This window comes from Marmota monax, unplaced genomic scaffold, assembly GCF_021218885.2.
Source record: "Marmota monax isolate L192 unplaced genomic scaffold, Marmota_monax_Labrador192_F-V1.1 WCK01_AAM20220418_F8-fsc00204, whole genome shotgun sequence".
Classification (NCBI taxonomy): Eukaryota; Metazoa; Chordata; class Mammalia; order Rodentia; family Sciuridae; genus Marmota; species Marmota monax.
The window spans coordinates 1,771,002-1,788,591 of NW_026695247.1; the positions used below are offsets into that span (position 1 = coordinate 1,771,002).

At 45.2% G+C, this 17,590-nt stretch overlaps 1 protein-coding gene across 5 annotated transcripts in view; it reads left to right on the forward strand.

The window, feature by feature from the left end:
* The window catches only part of Uxs1 (UDP-glucuronate decarboxylase 1), a 90,100-nt gene extending 83,828 nt beyond the window's left edge, over positions 1-6,272 (forward strand). For all 5 annotated transcript variants that reach the window (XM_046420250.1, XM_046420251.2, XM_058578286.1 and 2 more), the window contains 4 exons: positions 327-387; positions 1,517-1,574; positions 2,730-2,833; positions 5,443-6,272. In XM_046420250.1, the coding sequence (XP_046276206.1) occupies positions 327-387; positions 1,517-1,574; positions 2,730-2,833; positions 5,443-5,574 (355 nt within the window). In that variant the 3' untranslated portion in view covers positions 5,575-6,272. The remainder of the gene's footprint in view (positions 1-326; positions 388-1,516; positions 1,575-2,729; positions 2,834-5,442) is intronic.
* The last annotated feature ends 11,318 nt before the right edge of the window (positions 6,273-17,590 follow it).

Below are 17,590 nucleotides of genomic sequence, written 5' to 3' on the forward strand. Positions count from 1 at the left end.
GTTTTTGGTTTTAAATTGTTAAGAGGGTTTCAGAAATACACAAATGTGGCAAACTCGGCCCCACCACCCAGCTACCATCACGTTTTAACCACCGCTATCTGCCCCCTGAGAGCAAATCCCAGATGCCATAGATGTCATTCCATTCATGAATGTGCTAATGTTGTGAGCACCATCTTAATTTGCAGGATTTCCTTTTAACATTGTTTTCCATTTGGGTTTTTGTTTTCTGAGAGGTGTAAATTTTCTTCTGGGAGGGCTCGTACGTGATACTTAGCGTTGGTGCACCTTGGCAGGCAGCACCTGACCCAGCTCCCCTTCTTTTCCAGTGACCTGGTGAATGGCCTGGTGGCTCTCATGAACAGCAACGTCAGCAGCCCTGTCAACCTGGTAAGTACTGCTGTGCTAGTGCTATGCTGGAGACAGACGTGATTCAGATTTTAGGAAGGCAGGTTTCCAAAACGAGATGGGTACTCTTCACATTCTTGTGCAAAGAACTGGGTCACCCATACCCCTTCATTTTTATTACACGCTACTTAAAAACACCCAGGTACCATGTTCCTTCTTTCCTGTTTTTTGTTGTTGTTGTTGTTGTTGTTGTTGTTGTTGTTTTTTGGAGGGTCGTTTAGGAATGCCCACCTCATTTTAGAAACCTGTCTTTCAAAAATCTGAATCACATGTCTACCAGAAAGCCCAAGAAACACAGAGCCACTTTCTCCAAAATTCCCATTGCTCTATTTTCTAGTTCAGCCGTTCTTTATCCTTATAAGTAGGCCCAAGTCCCTTCCTGCCCCTTTTACCATCTGGTTTCAGACCAGCCTAAGAAATGGGAAATGAGGAGTATTGGGGTTATATAGTTACCAACTTTTACTGTGGTGTCCTATAATTGGGGGTGTTGGGGATAGAATAAGAGTTACAGGACTGGGGAGGGAAGTGGGATTACCTATTAAAATGTGTGATGCAAAGAAGAAAGGGGGAAAATGGTTTTCCTGGAAGCCCCCCAAAATAAATTCCCTTTACAAAACTAGCAGACTGCTTTTCCGGCTTGTCCAGAACACTTGTCTGTGAGTGCATCCATTTCTGTTACTGTTTTCCCCACAGGTTTGCAAGTCCTTTATCATCACAGTTGTTTAACATAGTTACACCCAGGGGGAATAAATATATTGGCTTCAGAAAGCCGATTTTATAATCCAAACCTTCATAATAAGTGGCACCAAACATTTAGGAATGTTAGGTAAAAAAGTGTCTGCCCCAGAAAGTCAACCAGTGGATACCCTTGACTGTTCTTGTGTGTGGACATTCTGGAGGATGCCAGTAAAGGTGGGTGCAGTTAGTACTTGGCAAGGTTGAGCAATTGTTGTCTTAGCAAGTTGAAGTCATTCAGGGTGGCAAGCGAGGCTGGCACCTTGTGGGATGTGGTGGGCCACCAGACATTTCTGAAAATATGGGTGACTTGGAAGAGTTGGAGTGGAGGTTACTGCTTCATTACGCTCATAACCAGAAACCATTTCTTCCTTAGGGGAACCCAGAAGAACACACAATCCTAGAATTTGCTCAGTTAATTAAAAACCTTGTTGGTAAGTAGAATAAACCACTTCTTAAGTGACGTTTTCTGTGCTTACCCTATCCATTAATAACACCTTGACTAGAAAAATGGATAATTAATATAAGCCAATTGAATTGGATCAAAGCAGAACTTTTTATCAAGAGCACCTAGTTGTTTTCTAATTCTCGAAGTAATAGAGAAAGGAGGTGGGGTTGGTTTTATTCGGTTTTAATTGGAGATCTGCATGGAGTTAGGAGCAAGAGATTTGTTTTCAGTGTTCTACATGTGATTGTGTTAGGTTGTCCTACATGGATGATAGTTTGAGAGACTCAGATCTACAGCCTGAGGAGCCACAGGATCTCCCCATTGTTGCTCCGTGTGGCCGTGCATCACACCACATCACCCACAGTGGCTTAAGTCAACCACCATTTCATTTGCTCTAGATTCTACACTGGGGCCAGCCTCCACTAGGGATTACTTCTGAAGGTCTGGCTGATGGTCACTATTGTGGTTTTACTCTTCTGGTCCCTGGGGTCTAGGCCACCTCAGATGCTGGACCAAGGCATTTCTGTCCTCCATGTCATCCCTCCAGCAAGGTAGCTGGACATCTTATGTGTCAGCTTGGGACGTGCTGTGGCCAGAGCATCAGTGACCAGGTCTTGGTGAGCCATAGACCTGGAACTGGCCATGGAAATTCCCCCATCATTCTGCTGGTTAAGGTGAAAGCCACCTAATTCCAGGGGAGGGTGTAGACACCCCAGTGTGGCCCACTGGGAGTGTCCACCTGAGAGTTGGCCCCATCCCACAGTTGTGGTTTTCATGTACATGGGGGGTCATTCCCAGGGAATGTGTCTGCATTTGTGACCTGTGTGGGTGGTCTTCCTTGAACCAGGCCCTCACTGTCCTGGGAGGGAACTTGGGCCTGGAGAGGAGGATAACCTTCCCCTTCCTTACCAAGCTCTTACGGATCCAGAAGGAAGCCTTTGCGGGTCAGCTCAGCCACACCTATGCCCTAGATTCCCAAGGACAGTCCCCTGTGCAGCTGGGTGACTTGTAGGAGCTGTTTTCACATGGCCTGCACCCCTGTTTACTCTACAGTTAGGATTTTACTCAGAGGTGGATAATATAAGAACATCTTAGTGGTTTAGGATTCTCTCTTACCTTATCTTTTTTTTTTTTAACTCAGGTAGTGGAAGTGAAATTCAGTTTCTCTCTGAAGCCCAAGATGACCCACAGAAAAGAAAACCAGACATCAAAAAAGCAAAGCTGATGCTGGGGTGGGAGCCTGTGGTGAGTGTGGGGGAGAAACACTGGCTCCAGAGGGTTTCTCTCTTCTGGGGTCCTGTGTCCTCATAGGATGGGTGGCCCCCAGTGGAGTGAGGTAGGCTCTACATCCATGCAGAGGGAGGGTTTTCTCCAGGCTATTAAATGGTGTTATGTGTCTCCTTTGTAGCTGGGGAAATGGCTTGGGCCTGGTGGGCCTTGTTCTCATAAAGTCTCAAGTTGGCTCAATCATGAAGACCATGTTCGAGAGCACAGTGGCAGTGTGGTCAGCCTCTTAAAGATCCCTGGTTGTCCCATGCAGCATTGGGCAGGGTTATAGTGTGAAGAGGAGCGAGCAGGTCTATGTCAGCCCCATGCAAGGGGATCCCCAGTTTGAAAGCATGTGAGACTGAAGGGTGCTGAGGAAGGTGGGCCTCCATGCCATCATAGTGCTCTCAGACTGAGTCACAGCCTTCTTTGGCCTGTAAGATGCTGTCAAGTGGGGCTGGCCCCCTCCCTCACCTGCACATTGGAATGATTTTAGGAGTTTAAAAAATAATGATGCAGGGCTGGGATGTAGCTCAGTGGTGGAGTGCTTAACTAGCATATATGGGGCACTGAGTTTGATTCTCAGCACCCCATACAAATAAATAAAGGCCATTGACAACTAAAAAAATATTTTTAAAAAGTAATGATGCATGGTCCCGGCTGCCTCCTGCTCCTTCCCGCTGCAGATGATTGGGTGTTCCTCGTTTGCCAATGAATGCCCTCCCCCAGAGCTGGCGCAGCTACTCATTCTTGTCTTGTAAGTCTCTATCCTTCAGAGAACACCTTTCTAGAGGACTGGCCACACACACTCTGCTGTGTCTGACCATTCACCTTTTGCTTACTGCACATGTGCCAGTGGGGCAGGGGCAGGACACAGGAGCACAGGAGCAGTCCCAGCAGCTGTCACAGCCAGACACACATTCTGTGCTGGGTAAAGGTAGGGCCATCCTAGGTGTGGCCCAGCAGGTGAGGCTGCCTCACTATCGGGCAAAGTCAGAGACAGATGCAGCTCAGACCTCATTTCACCTTTTAAAAATGTATGTCCTAGTGAGCTGAGTAAATAGAATCCTAGAATGTTAAGCCCTGAAGGGACGTGAGAGTTCAGTGTGACCCTTATCCTGTGAGGTCTACATCTGAGTTGTCTGTTGAAGGCCATAGAAACTTGACGAATGAAATAAAAACTTGCAACTAAATAAAAATTGACTTAACAAAACCTGATAATCCCAGCTGGGCATAACAAGTCACATCAAGCATGCCGGGTCTTTGTTTTTGAGGAATTTGCCATTAGTCTAGTAGAACCTATATTTTAAGGAAAAAAATTATTTTAAGTTACAACCACGTTCACTACATTTGAAAATGTCGCATTGTGTGAGGTGTGTACAGTCAGTATTTTTACTTATCTGTAGTTGAGATGTACAATATTCTGACTCTTCAAATATGAGTTTATCATTAGCTTCTGTTCTTTGTAGTAGTTTTATTTCAGAAGAAATTTTGAGTGAGTCTGATCTAAGGGAACATCTCCAACTTAATTTAGACATTAGACATCTCCAACTTAATTGTCCTCGTGGGGTGGGGGGCAACTTGTAGAGGTATAGTAGCCATTCTAGGGTGAGGTGGTATCTCCTTATGGTTTTGATTTGCATTTCCCTAATGATTAGTGATGAACATTTTTTTTGTGTACCTGTTCTCCATTTCTATATTTTGTTTTGAAAATGTCTGTTTAGATCTATGACCCATCTTTTAGATTTTTCCTTTTTTTTTTTAATTTTTTTGAGTTCCTTGTGTATTCTTGTATTAACTCCTTGTCAGAGGTTATAGTTTGCCAGTGTAGTCCCTCATTCTGCATTATTATCTTCACTCTTTTGATTGTTTCCTTTGCTGTCTGGTGAAATCCTATTTGTCTATTTTGTGCTTTTGTTTCCTGTGCTTTTAGAATCTCAGCCAGGCCTGTGGTATAATGGGCACCCAGCAAATGGCTCATATTTAAAATGTACAATTTGATAAGTTTTGATATATTTAGCCACTTGTGAAACCATCATTACAAATTAAGGTTGCTTTACATGGGGGTGTGGTGTTGTGGTTCCTCTCAGATTGCCAAGTCAGAGTGGGTACAAGTGGACCATCTGCCAGAAAGTGCAAAGGGTTAACGTCACATGGGAGGATGCGGGTCAGTCTGTGGGTCAATGCAGATGGTCTTCTCAAAGCATTCTCCCTCCACTCCATTGTAGATTTCTTCTGAACAAATGGACTGTGTACATTATTTTTAAAACAGTTGATGTGACTGATTCATACTGGAAGAGAGATCATGCCAGTAAGAGGTGGTTCTGGGTCTTATGGGGGTTGGATCTTACTGTGCATCAGCAGAGTGTCACGTGTTCAGTTACACAGTGCACTCTGGCTTTGGAGGGACCTTTGCTTTTCTAGGGCGGGTCTGATTGCTTTCATGACCAGTGAATGGTTTTGTGAGTGTCCTCAGAAAGAAGCCAGCTAACCACACATCAGCATTTCTGAGACAGTCTGCTGCTGTTATTTTCAACCAAGTCCTTCTGTGAATGTGACCTTCTCTCTCTCACTTTCTCTGTCAACAGGTCCCATTGGAAGAAGGTTTAAATAAAGCAATTCACTACTTCCGTAAAGAACTGGAGTACCAGGCAAATAATCAGTACATCCCCAAACCAAAGCCTGCCAGAATAAAAAAGGGCCGGACGCGCCACCACTGAGCCCTCGCTCTTAGGACACAAGACTCCCTGTTTTACACTTGATGAGATGTATTTTTTGGTTTTTTTAAAAAAAAAGACTTAAACAGGTGTCATGAAGAACAAACTGGAATTTCATTCTGAAGCTTGCTTTAAAGACATGGATGTGCCTAAAGCTCCCCTCAAAACCTGCAGACTTTGCTTGCACTTTTTGAATCTGTCTTTTTGTAAAATAGCCTAGATGCATCTCTGCATATTTTCAAGTTTTTTATCTTGCTGTGAGAGCGTATGTTGTGACTGTCGTTGACAGTTTTATTTACTGGTTTCTTTGTGAAGCTGAAAAGGAACATTAAATAAGATGAAAAAATCCTAATTTTATTTATAAAGTAAATAAAATGAGATGTTATACTATGCATAAAGAAAACAAAAACCTAGCAGTATTGTCAGGTGGGTGGTGCACTGGCATTTATTTTTGGACAGATAAAAGAATTCTGTTTCAGAGCTTTATGTTTTTTTTTTAATACAGAATTTTTCCACAGTCTAGTTTTTAGTTGCAAACTTGACTTTGAGATATTTTCTGTTGGTTATCATGATCAAGGATATTTGAAATCACTACTGTGTTGTGCTGCATATTTGGGGGTGGGGGGACAAAATTAAGGTATTCTTGGTAATTGTGGTTAAATTGCTATTTTAATAAAATATTGAAATTCATCAGTCATAAACTTTCAGTTTCTAAAGATTGCTTTCTGATTTGCATAAAACATTGGATTGCTAAAAAAAATATTGGAGAACTTGACTTAGAAGACGATTCTGAAAACATTCAGGTTTATATAATATATAATTTGATTTGTAGATATTAAAAGCGTTTCTGTGCTGTTTGGGCTGAATCTATGCGTGTAATAGAGATTGTGTGTCCCTCATCTTGGGACCAGAAGTGATTCAAATTTCAGAGTTTTTTGAATTTGTGAATATTTACATAGACTTTATTTGTTACATTCTTAATCCCCAAAAGCAATCAAATTCTCCAAAGTTTGCCAGGCACAGTGGTGCATACCTGTAATCCTAGTGGATCTGGAGACTGAGACAGGAAACTCACAAGTTCAAAGCCAGCCTCAGCAAAAGCGAGGCACTAGCAACTCAGTGAGACCCTGTCTCTAAAAAAAAATACAAAATAGGGCTGGGGATGTGGCTCAGTGGTTGAGTGCCACTGAGTTCAATCCCTGGTACCAAAAAAAAAAAAAAAAAGCAACAAAATCCTGAACAGGTGGCGGGACAGAAATCAAAAGCATCTAAAAAATGGGCAGCCTGTGATACCTCAGAGACTTACCTGTCCTTCAGATCATCTTATGATTTGTTTTTAATTGAGTGTGTTTTTCTTATCAGAGTCTCTGGGACGTGGCCAAGGATGCTGTGGTTTTCTTTATCGTGGTAAATTTGCCAGAAGATTCTGGAACTAAGACTGGTGTAGATTGAATGAGGTGTGAGAGAGAAAGAGGAATCAAGGCCCCTCACAGCCATTTGTTGTTGTTGTTGATGGGGAAGGAACTCAAGGTCTTGTGGATGCTAAGGATGAGCTACATCCCAGTCTCTTATTTTTGATTCCCATTATTTTGACCCAAACTTAAGTGAGACACCATTTATGGAGGTAGGATGAACAGAGTTGTGAAACTTACTGGAACATCCAGTGGTGAACCCAGAGTTTATGTAGGGTTGGCTCAGATTTTTGTGGTGTTAAGCTGGGCAGAAGTACCCAAAGGCCCCAGGGTCCAGAATTCTCTTAACCTTGTTACTTGCTAAGACATGGGATTCATTTATTTGGTTTTCTTCCCTAAAATTCTCATAAAATATTTTCAGGATGGGGAAAAGAAATGAAAGAGGATTTTTCTGTAATTCACCTTAAGGAAACATGTAGTGTGAGCTTACTTAGATAATGTGAGCTTTGAGTTGAGCAGTGCATACACAGGGAAGAGAGGAGAGTGGAATTGGGAGGCCTGGAAAGGAATGAATAGGTGGGCAGGTGACGGCTGCCGTGGTCCAAATATTTGTTCCCTAAAATTCACATGTTAACCTAATCCCCAGTGCAATAGTACCAAGAGGTGAGGTGTTGATGAGGCAGTGAGGTCAGGAGGGTGGAGCTTTCATGAACAGGATTAGTGATGTTGTAAAAGAAGCCCAACAGCGCTTGTTTACGCCCTCTGCCAAGTGGGATAGAATGAGAAAGTGTCATCTGTGAACCAGGAAATGAACCCTCACCAGACTCCAAGTCTGTCATTACCCTTATCTTGAACTTTTCAGCCCAGAACTATGAGCAGTAAATTCCTGCTGCTTCTAAAGTACCCAGTCTATTATATTTTGTTACGGCATCCCAGACCAAGACAGTGCTGCCCTCACATTTGGAAAGTGGATCCTGATTAAAGGCGTCATTTATGGCTGGCAGGGAGGAGAGACTGTTATGGGTTGATCTGTCACTTCAGAGGCAATCATGGTAGCTCAAGCAAGGTCCAAATCACTCTGAAGATACTGGATTTCAAGTGTTCCCTCCTGGATAGTGAACACAGCCCACCAGCTCCAGCTGTAACCTCACAGCCCTGGATGGATGGACCGTCGTGCTGGTTAAGGAGCTTGACTTCGCCCTGAACCCAGCAGCTGTGTTGAGTGAAATGGTGTTCCGATCACTGCTAGCAGTCAGTTTGCCCTCATAAGACTGTCGGGATTGTGGAAACCCTCATTCATTTCCTAGGACAGAATCATTGTGAGTTTTAATGTTTCTGTATGTGTGTCCTCTCTCATGGTCGATTGTTGCCTTTGATAGACAGGGAGCTGAGACTGCGTTCTCCTCAGAACTGTCACCACAGGATGCCGCGTGATGCACGGTGCTTCACAGACAGCAGTGGGCTTCGCTGCTCTGACCACCACGGTTGACACACATGGCTCTTGATAATGTCCTGTTTGTAGCTTAGTCACCTTGGGGAACAAGGGACATTTTTATCCACGTCTGTGGGAAGGGAAAAAAGTAGAAGCTGAGGCGGGAGGATTGCAAGTTCCCAGCCAGCCTCAGCAATTTAGCAAGCCCCTGTCTCAAAATAAAAACAGTCTGAGAGGGCTGAGGATGTAGCTCAGTTGGTAGAGTACTTGCTTTGCATGCACATGGGTTCAATCCCCAGCACCACCAAAAAAAAAAAAGTCTGGGAATGTGGCTTAGTGGGTAAGCACACCCTGGGTTCAATCTCTGGTACCAAAAAGAAAGAAAGAAACTTCTTACGGTTCAGATGTGGTTTGAGCGTGTCTTCCAAATGTTTATGTGATGAAATGTTATCCCCATTGTGAGATATTGGGAGGGTCAGAACTTAATCCAACTGTGATGTTTAGAGTGGCTCCTAGAAGGTGATTGGGGTTAGATCCGGACCTGAAGTGGAACTCCCAGGATCGAGTGCTGGTGGTTTTATAAGAGAGATCAGAAGATGCACATGTGATATCTGGGACGACAACTCTGCCCACAAGAAGCTATAACCAGAAATGGCACCTCGACTATGAGCCAAAATAACTCTTCATTAAAACTTACCCAGCCTGTGATATTGTTATTTGCAACATAAAATGGACTCATGCAAAAAAATTGTACCAAGGAGTGGGCCTTACGATAACAACGTGAAAACATGAAAGCAGCTTTAGAATTGGGTGCCAAGCAGAGGCTGGAAGAATTTGGAGGAGCAGACCAGGAAAAACCCAGAAGACTTAGCAACATTACAGCAGTTCTGACAAAGGGCTCAGGCAGTGAAGAGACTCGGGAAGTGGTCTTGGAAATGGAGATGCTGTTAGGAATTGGGGAAGGGCCATCTTTGTTGTACTGTTGCAAAGAATTTGGATTATTTATGCCCTGAAAATTTGTAGGAGGATGAACTTAAAAGTGGTGGAGTGGTTTATCTAGTAGAAGAAACTTCTAAACCAAATATAGAAAGGGCTACATAAGTGTTTTGGGCTGCTTTCAGTTGATTTGGAGCAAAGGGAAACAGCTGAAAGATTTAGAAAATTCACTGCCTTATCAGGGACGGAACAAACAAAAAGGTGTAGCTGAGCACCTGCTTTCTAAACAGATCAACTGCAGAAAAATGAGCCAGTTGCTTCCATTGGGACAATTGGAAAAAATCCTCCAGGGCAAATCAGAAATCTGCAAAACTGCCCTTCTCGTCACAAGTCCAGAGGTTTGGAAAGGGCAGATTGTTTCCTGGAGCCCTGAGGTCCCTGCACCTGCTTGCTGTGCAGGGCCATCCCTAGATTCTGACCTGGCATAATGTCACTGTGGCTGCTGCAGCCATGCCTCAAGCAGGTCCAGGCACCACTTGTGCCAGCAGCAGACCTTCATGACCTGTACGTGTTACTGGTTCTGCCAGCACACCGCATGCAAGAGTCATGCGGCCATGGCAGGCTCCACTGGGATTTCAAAGGAAGGCCTAGGAGGCCAGGCAGAAGTCCTTACAGGGGAGCATCAAGTGGGGCATGCCTCGTGGACTCCCCAGAGATGTAAAGCAATCAGCAATATGCCACCCTCACCCGTGAAACTCCCCAAGAATGTGCAGCCCTAAAGAGAAACCATGTGGCCTGTGACCAGTAAAGCTATAGGTGTGGGGCTGCCTGGGGCCTTGAGGGCACCTCCCACCTTTGCCACAGAATGCAGAAGATGCCCGAGTTGAAGGTTTAGGATTTAATGTCTGCCTTGCTGAGTTTCAGTTACTCTTTTCTACTTCCTTGTTTCTTATTTTTGGAATAGCAGTGTTTGTCCTGTCCCTGACTTGGTCTTGGAATAGGTAACTTGGCTTTGACTTTTAGAGGTTCAATAGATGGAAAAAAAAAAAAATTTCCTTGAGAGTTGGACCTGAGCCTTTTTTTTTTTGGGGGGGGGGCGGTATTGTGCATTGAACCCAGGGGTACTAGATCCCTGAGCCACATGCCCCTTTTATTTTTTTATTTGGAGACAGGGTCTTGCTGAGTTGCTTAAGCCTCGCTAAGTTAGGCTGGCTTTGAACTTGCAATCCTCCAGCCTCAGCCTCCCAAGCCACTGGGATTAGAGGCATGCACCACCAGCGCCCAGAGACTCAGGCTTTTGAGTGGTACTGGAATAGTTTAGACTTGGTAGGACAACTGAGAACAGAATGAAGGCATTTTGCATCATGACAATGCCATGAACCTTGTGAGTCAGGGACAGAATGCTAGGGTTTGCATGTGGTTTGTCCCTCAAGGGTTCATGTGTTGGAGGCTTGGTCACTGGAGTGGTGGTATTGGGAAATGGTAGAACCTTTATGAGGTGGGTCCTGGTTGGAGAGGCTTAGGTCATTTGGAAAGCTGTCCTCAAAAAGAATTAAGGTAGTTCTTGTGAGGCCCCAGAATTGTGTTTCTGATTACCTGTTTCAAGATGTGATTTCTTGAGGCTGGGGTTATATAGCTCATTGGTAGAGTACTTGCCTAGCACATGTGAGGCCCTGGGCTCGATCTTCAGCCCCACATAAAGATAAATAAAATAAAGGTATTGTGTCCATCTACAACTACAAAAAAATAAAATTAAAAACATTAAGAAGATGTGATTTCTTCCTTCTACATGCATTCTGTCATTGTGATGCCATGATGTCATTAGGCCCTCACAAGAGGCTGAACTTATGGGACTGCCTAATCATAGGCTTTAGTCTCCAAAACAGTGAACTAAATGAACCTCTTTTCCTTATATAGTCAGTTTGCCTCAGCTATTTTGTTATAGTAATAGAAAACAGGCTAATTAAAAAACTCAATATTTTTAAAAGTCAAGATGTTGGTACTTGTTGAATTGTGAGTTTCTATATTTCATATACATTTTATTTGAAGTGAAACTAATGTGAACTGATATAGAGACCCAGGATGAAAGAGTCAAAATATTTGGCTCTGTCATTTCCTAGCCAGAGATTAGTAAGTGAGTTTTACTAACCAGTCAATTTTTAAGAAAACAAATCGAAAAAAAAATGCAAAGAGACTTTCATTTTCAAGAAAATGAGGTGGACATACTTTTCCTAATCTTCCAATTAAGTACTATAAAAATTTTGGACATTATACATAAACATAAGATTCTGAAGGTGAATAGAAGATGGTCGACTGCCTAGGGACTTCAGGACCTGAGGAAAGACATAGTGGTATTATGGGATGAATTACGTTGCCCCAAATTTCTTTTTTTTTTTTAATATCTTTTTAGTTGTAGATGGACACAATATCTTTATTTTATTTACTTATTTTTTTATGTGGTGCTGAGGATCGAACCCAGTGCCTCACACATGTGAGGCAAGCGCTCTGCTACTGAGCTTGTTACAACTGCAGCCCACATTGCCCCAAAATTCTATGTTTAAGTCTTAATCCCCACAACTTTGGAATGCAACCATATTCAGAGAAAAAGGCTTTAAAAGTGACTAAACTAAAATGAAATCTTCAAGGTGAACTTATGGGACAAATTCAATATGACGTGTCCTTTTAAGAAGAGGAAATTTAGATACCAGAGACGTACACAGATGAAAACCATGTGAGGACACAGCAAGGAAATGGACATCTCAAGCTGGACAGAGGCCTCAAGAGAAACCCACCCTGCTGACATTTTGATCTTAAGACTTCGAAACTCCAGAATGTGAGGAAATAAATTTCTCTTGTTCCCTAGTTTTCTGGTATTTTGTTATAGCAACTAGGGGTGCTAATATAAGTGGTAAGTTCCCTGAGTTTTCTTTTTTATTTCCTACATACTAAATTTGGAAATGGAAAAATCAGCGATCCAGGATGTAAATGAACACAGTAAAAAACAAAATTTAACAAAATCTTATTTTTTGTAGCCAAAAGCAACACTTAAACAATAATGACTCCGTTCCAACCAAACATCATGTATAAAATCTTAAGTGCTATTATCCCCAAACTGCCAGCAAAGTGGGGCCTGGTGACCCTTGCCCAGTTATAAGACGCCTCAGCCCCTCCCATGCCCCACCATGGTGGTATCAGAAAGGCCAACAGAAGCAGAGGTTAGAAGACCTGAGCTGGATACTCCCTGTGCTGCCTACCTGGAGAGCCTGGACTTTACCGCCAGTCAACAGCACTGGGGTGCCCTTTCACCCTTTTAGGGTGGTTTCAGAGCAGGCCTAAGGGAGCGTTGCTTTTGATGATCAGCACTTGCAGTACTCAGCAGTGCTAACAAGGGTGTCTGCCCATGCAAGCCACCTGGAAGGTACCCTTCCCTCCCGCTGGATCTTCAGTGTTCCCCAAACACTGCCTCTGTATCGAACTCTCGGATTCCAGCCCATGGCACTGTTGGGAAGTGGCAGAACCCCTAGTAGGTGGAGCCTAGGGGAAGGGCACTGAGGTTGCACCCTTAAAGCGACTGTTAGGTTCCAGGTCCCTTCTCTTCCTCTCTTTTTGCTTCCCAGCCTCCCTTAGATGAGCAGCTGTGCTCCACGATATGCTCCCTGCCATGACGTGCTGCTTTTCCACAGGCCTAAAAGTAATGGAACCAACCAGCTATTGACTAAAACCTCTCAAACCATGAGCCTGTTAAGCCTTTTCCCTAATTAAGTTGTTTATCTCAGGTATTTTGTCACAGGAGCAGGAAGCTGACTAACAACACATCATCCCAACCTTAATATTATCTGTGGAGGCCTGGTACATAGACTTCCACTCACACTTGCCAATAAAGAGGCCCCACTCTAGAGCTGTGTCAGAGGAGGCTGCTGAAACACAAGATTTAATCAGACCTAGACACAAAATTGAAGTTTCATTCAAGTTACTGCAGAATATCTCAAACTAAATGAGATGAGAGATGTGAGCTCAGAGATGACATGGGTTAAGGATTACCTGACAAATATTTTAAAGGGGTAGGGGGTCTGCCGAGGCTCAGAAGCTGGTAAGTGCTGATTAAAAATATGTGCCTACATTTCTTACAGAAACCCTAGCTCGTTATGACCTGTGGAAACACCGCATTAATTTTCTTTACTTAGTTTATGTTTGCAAAGTTCCTGGTCTTCCTTATGGTCACTGGTACCACCCCAGTAACTGTTCTGTAATAAAGATGTGCAAGATAAGGCACACCTAACCCTGTAGCTCTGGCAGACAGGCCCAGGACACTGCCTACTGACCACAGCCCTTTGCAGGCCCAGCCTGTATCCTACACCTACCCCTAAAGTAGAGGAGGACAAATTTAGCCTTATGACTATACTGGCCAGGAAGGGGCTGACGAATGATGAAGACAAAAAGACCCCCATGCCTTGAAAGTGTAACAAGCAACAATTTGGAAGGAAAAGGAAAGATGGGGAAAACACAGGAGGTGTGCTTGAATTGAGCTAGGGACTTAGGCAGAAATCTTACATGTTCAAGGGGTCCAGAGGCCAAGGGAAACAAAAGCAACCTAAACACAGGAATTAGAGAGGAAAGGGGGACAGCTCAGTGCCAGTTTGCCAGTTCTCTTTCTCTCTCTCTCTCTCTCTCTCTCTCTCTCTCTCTCTCTCTCTCTCTCGGCAAATGCACAAACCTATGTAAAAACTCTTAATATTACGTAAGTATCTTCTGAGGAGGCAGCAGGTCACTGGAGCTGGATCCCAGACCAAGACCCCACTACTGATTGTGGGTGTGATGTGTTCCACCTGTCAGGCTGTGAGCTCTGAAGACAGGGGATGTGTCAGGGATTCATCACTGTATTCCAGGGGCCTGCACCCACCAGGGAGCAGACACAGGTGCTGAACGCATGCAGGAATGAGCAAACCTAAGATTTGGGGTTGTTTCTCAGGCTTCTCATTTGCAAAACAAGGCCACTTACTTCCTAGGGTCGCGGATTCCTTCATTGATTTACTCAGTAAATGGTAAGCGCCCTCAGTGTGCCGGGCTCTTTGCTGGAGGCCTAGAAATATAAACTCAGTGCAAAGCAGCCCTGTGGGGATTGAGGGAGGACGTGCAGATCGCCGGCATGTGGCCTGAGCTCAGTTCAGAGCAGCTGCTTGGATGGGCCAGTTATGCACAAGTTCTTGTCCCGTGATCCAGGGCAAACCAGAGTAAGGTCTGTGGTTGAGGGGATGTGCGATCCATGATGCTGTGCTTTAGATAAGTGTCCCCAAAGACCCATCTGTTAAAGTCCTCTCCCCCAACATGATGCCACCGGGAGCTGGTAGAAATGAAGAGGTGGGGCCTAGTGGGAAGTCTTTGACCATTGGGACAAGCCCTTAAAGGGGACTGTGGGACCTCAGCCCCTTCCTCTCCCTGTGTCTCTCTTGTACACTGACCATGAGGCTAAAAGGCTTCCTCCACCATGATGTGCTGCCTTGCCACAGCCCCAAAAGGAACAGGGCCACTGGCTGATTCACACTTGATATTAGTAGGCATTCTACCCTATGTCCCTGTGTGGTGGGTTCCTTTGTCTAGTTCCTCTGTCTGCTTTTTCATTTGTAAAACGGACATGGGAGGAAATCCATCCCTAGTTCCCATGGTGAAGATAGACAAGATGGACAAAGGAGTTCTTTCCCACTAGCAGCCTCAGAGAGCTGAAGTGTGGGTCAATGGAGGGAACAACGGTGATGTTCTTTCAGAGCACTACCTGAGGTCCCCCTTCTGCTTAGTGGCAGAGCTGGGCTGGGAGCCATTGATTTCAAGCCCAATGCTCGGGCTTCTAAACCATGCACATACCCTCCACAGTTGGTCCCCAACTGTGGCCTTCTCTGGATGTCAGAGAATGCCTGAGCATTTCACAACAGTAAGGGACTCCATGGTCAGGCAAGTCTGGACACCTTGGGTGATCAAGGTGGCAGGACTCCTCAGGCCTCTCATCTGCATGGGGAGGGGAGCATGTGAAGCTTTCCCAGCCATGGAACTGAGGTAGAGGGGGCTGGGCAGGGTGGAGGCAGGCTCTGTAGCTCACTGTGTGGGCCTCACTTTCCTTGTCCTGGGAAGAAACTTCTATTTGGATAAAGAACCAGCATCCTCCTGGGTGACATGCAGATCTCTGTGCAAATCTCAACTCAGACCCAGACACTGATTTTTGGAACATCAGTATGGGCAGTGACAGACCCTCAGTTTAGGTAGCAAAGATAGACCCCAAGTCTCTGTCCATTTGCCCAGGGCTCTGTCCCTGATTTGCTAGATGACCTTGAACAAAACCCCAGTTTCCACACTATGAAAAGAGGAGATGGGATCCTTAAGTACAAGTCAAGCTGTGGCTCCTGAATCCCTGGTGGGGGACTCTTGGTCTCTCCTGGCTTCCCCTAAGCTACATATCCTGTGTTTGATGTACTGGGGTTATGTGGTATGTGTCAGAACAGAACACTGAATAACTTCCCTACAGAGTGGTCTTTTTTTTTTTTTTTTTTTTTAGTTTAGTTTTAGGTAGACACAGTATCTTTATTTTATTCTTTTTATGTGGTGCTGAGAATCGAACCCAGTGCCTCACGCATGCTAGGCGAGCCACATCCCCAGCCCTCATAGTGGTCTTTTAAAAAGACAGGCTTCACCAATAAAATAATGTGGGGGGGAAAGACAGGACTTGGAGGGCTCCAGGCCGGCCCAGCTCCTCTGTGCATCCTGTACCTTCCTGTGCTTCTTTTTGCCCTGGTTATTCAGGAAGCCACATGGGTTCACAGACCACAGCCCAACCCACACAGAACCCACCATGATCCAGGAGTCATCCTTAGTCTAAGCACAGAGTCCTGCACAAGCCAAGAAATTTTTCATGCCTTTATTTCATTTTGCATGATAAAGTACCAAGCAAGTCTTTTTTTCCCTTATTTCTTTCAAATACAGACAAGTTTTAATTAAGTGGCTGATTATCCTGGAGCCCCCATCCCTAGAGCCATGCCCTTTCAGGTCACCCAGTGGTTGCGAGCTCCACAAGGGCCAAGACCTGGGGGTGTCAGGCTCACTGAGGAAGCCACAGTGCTGGGCACATGCTGGGGGCCAGTGAGTGTTGGCTGCATTGGGAAATGAATGAGTGGATGAATGGATGAATAACTGGATGTCTGGAGCCCAGGAGCAGAATTCCTAAGCACAGGACCCATACAGTAGGCACAGAGCGTGTCCACCTGCCCTTCCGAGTCCTTCACCTGTGACATGGTGTCATGCTGAGTCTTCATCACTCCTCCATAAATACTTCTGAATGTCCTGGGATCACCCAGTAGAAAGGGCTATCCATGGAGGGACTTCAAGATCCTGGGCCCTTATGACTACCTGGCAGGTGGCTCCATACAGAGGCCTGACATAGAGCAAGTGTCTCACAAGTTATTTCTTAGTTATTTGCGCAACAACCCATCAGACCAACCGGTTGTTTGTTTGTTTGTTTCACTTAACAGATCGGAAATCCAAGGTCTAGAGCAATTCTGGGGTCCCAGCTAAAAAGGCTGAGCAGGACAAAGACCCTCATCTCTCGTTCTGGAGATAGGGGCCTTCTTAAATGCCTCTCTTCATTGAGGTCTCTCTGGATCTCAAGGGTTCTGGCTGGCCCTTAGGCCTAAACCTCCTAGCTGGGAGCTCTCACTGAACTTGGGGGACAGGGCCAACCCTGCTACCTGGGCTGGGTGTGGGATAGGGAAGGGGTGTATGCCCTCAACTCTCCCAATTCTGGGACCAGCCTCCAAGCAGAAAGAATGGGGCTTCTATCTTGTCAACAGGTCCAACAGTTCTCGTAGGAACTACAGAGCCCAGAAGTCCCTCCCCTGGCAGCTGGGTGTAGCCTCCTTGTCCACGAGGCCCCAACAGGTCTCTCAGGCTTTAGGTTCAAATCCTGGCTCTGCCCCCTCTGCTGAGCAGAGGGGGCATGTTCTCAAGGCCTCAGTCTCCCCGTCAGTGCAACGTGAGTGCTTTTCCCACGCCTCCTGGAGTCACTGGAGGACTCGAGAGTGACAAGGCACAGGGAGCACGGAGGTCCTTGCAGGGAAGCAGTGACTCTAGGCTATTCCTGCTGACATCGCCCTGTTGCCAGCACACTGCTGCCACTGGACCCCTGTCTTTGGTCCTGCAGCTCACCTCCTTAGGCTAGACACAGGGTCCCCTCCCTTCCTCTGCCATCTCTGGTTCT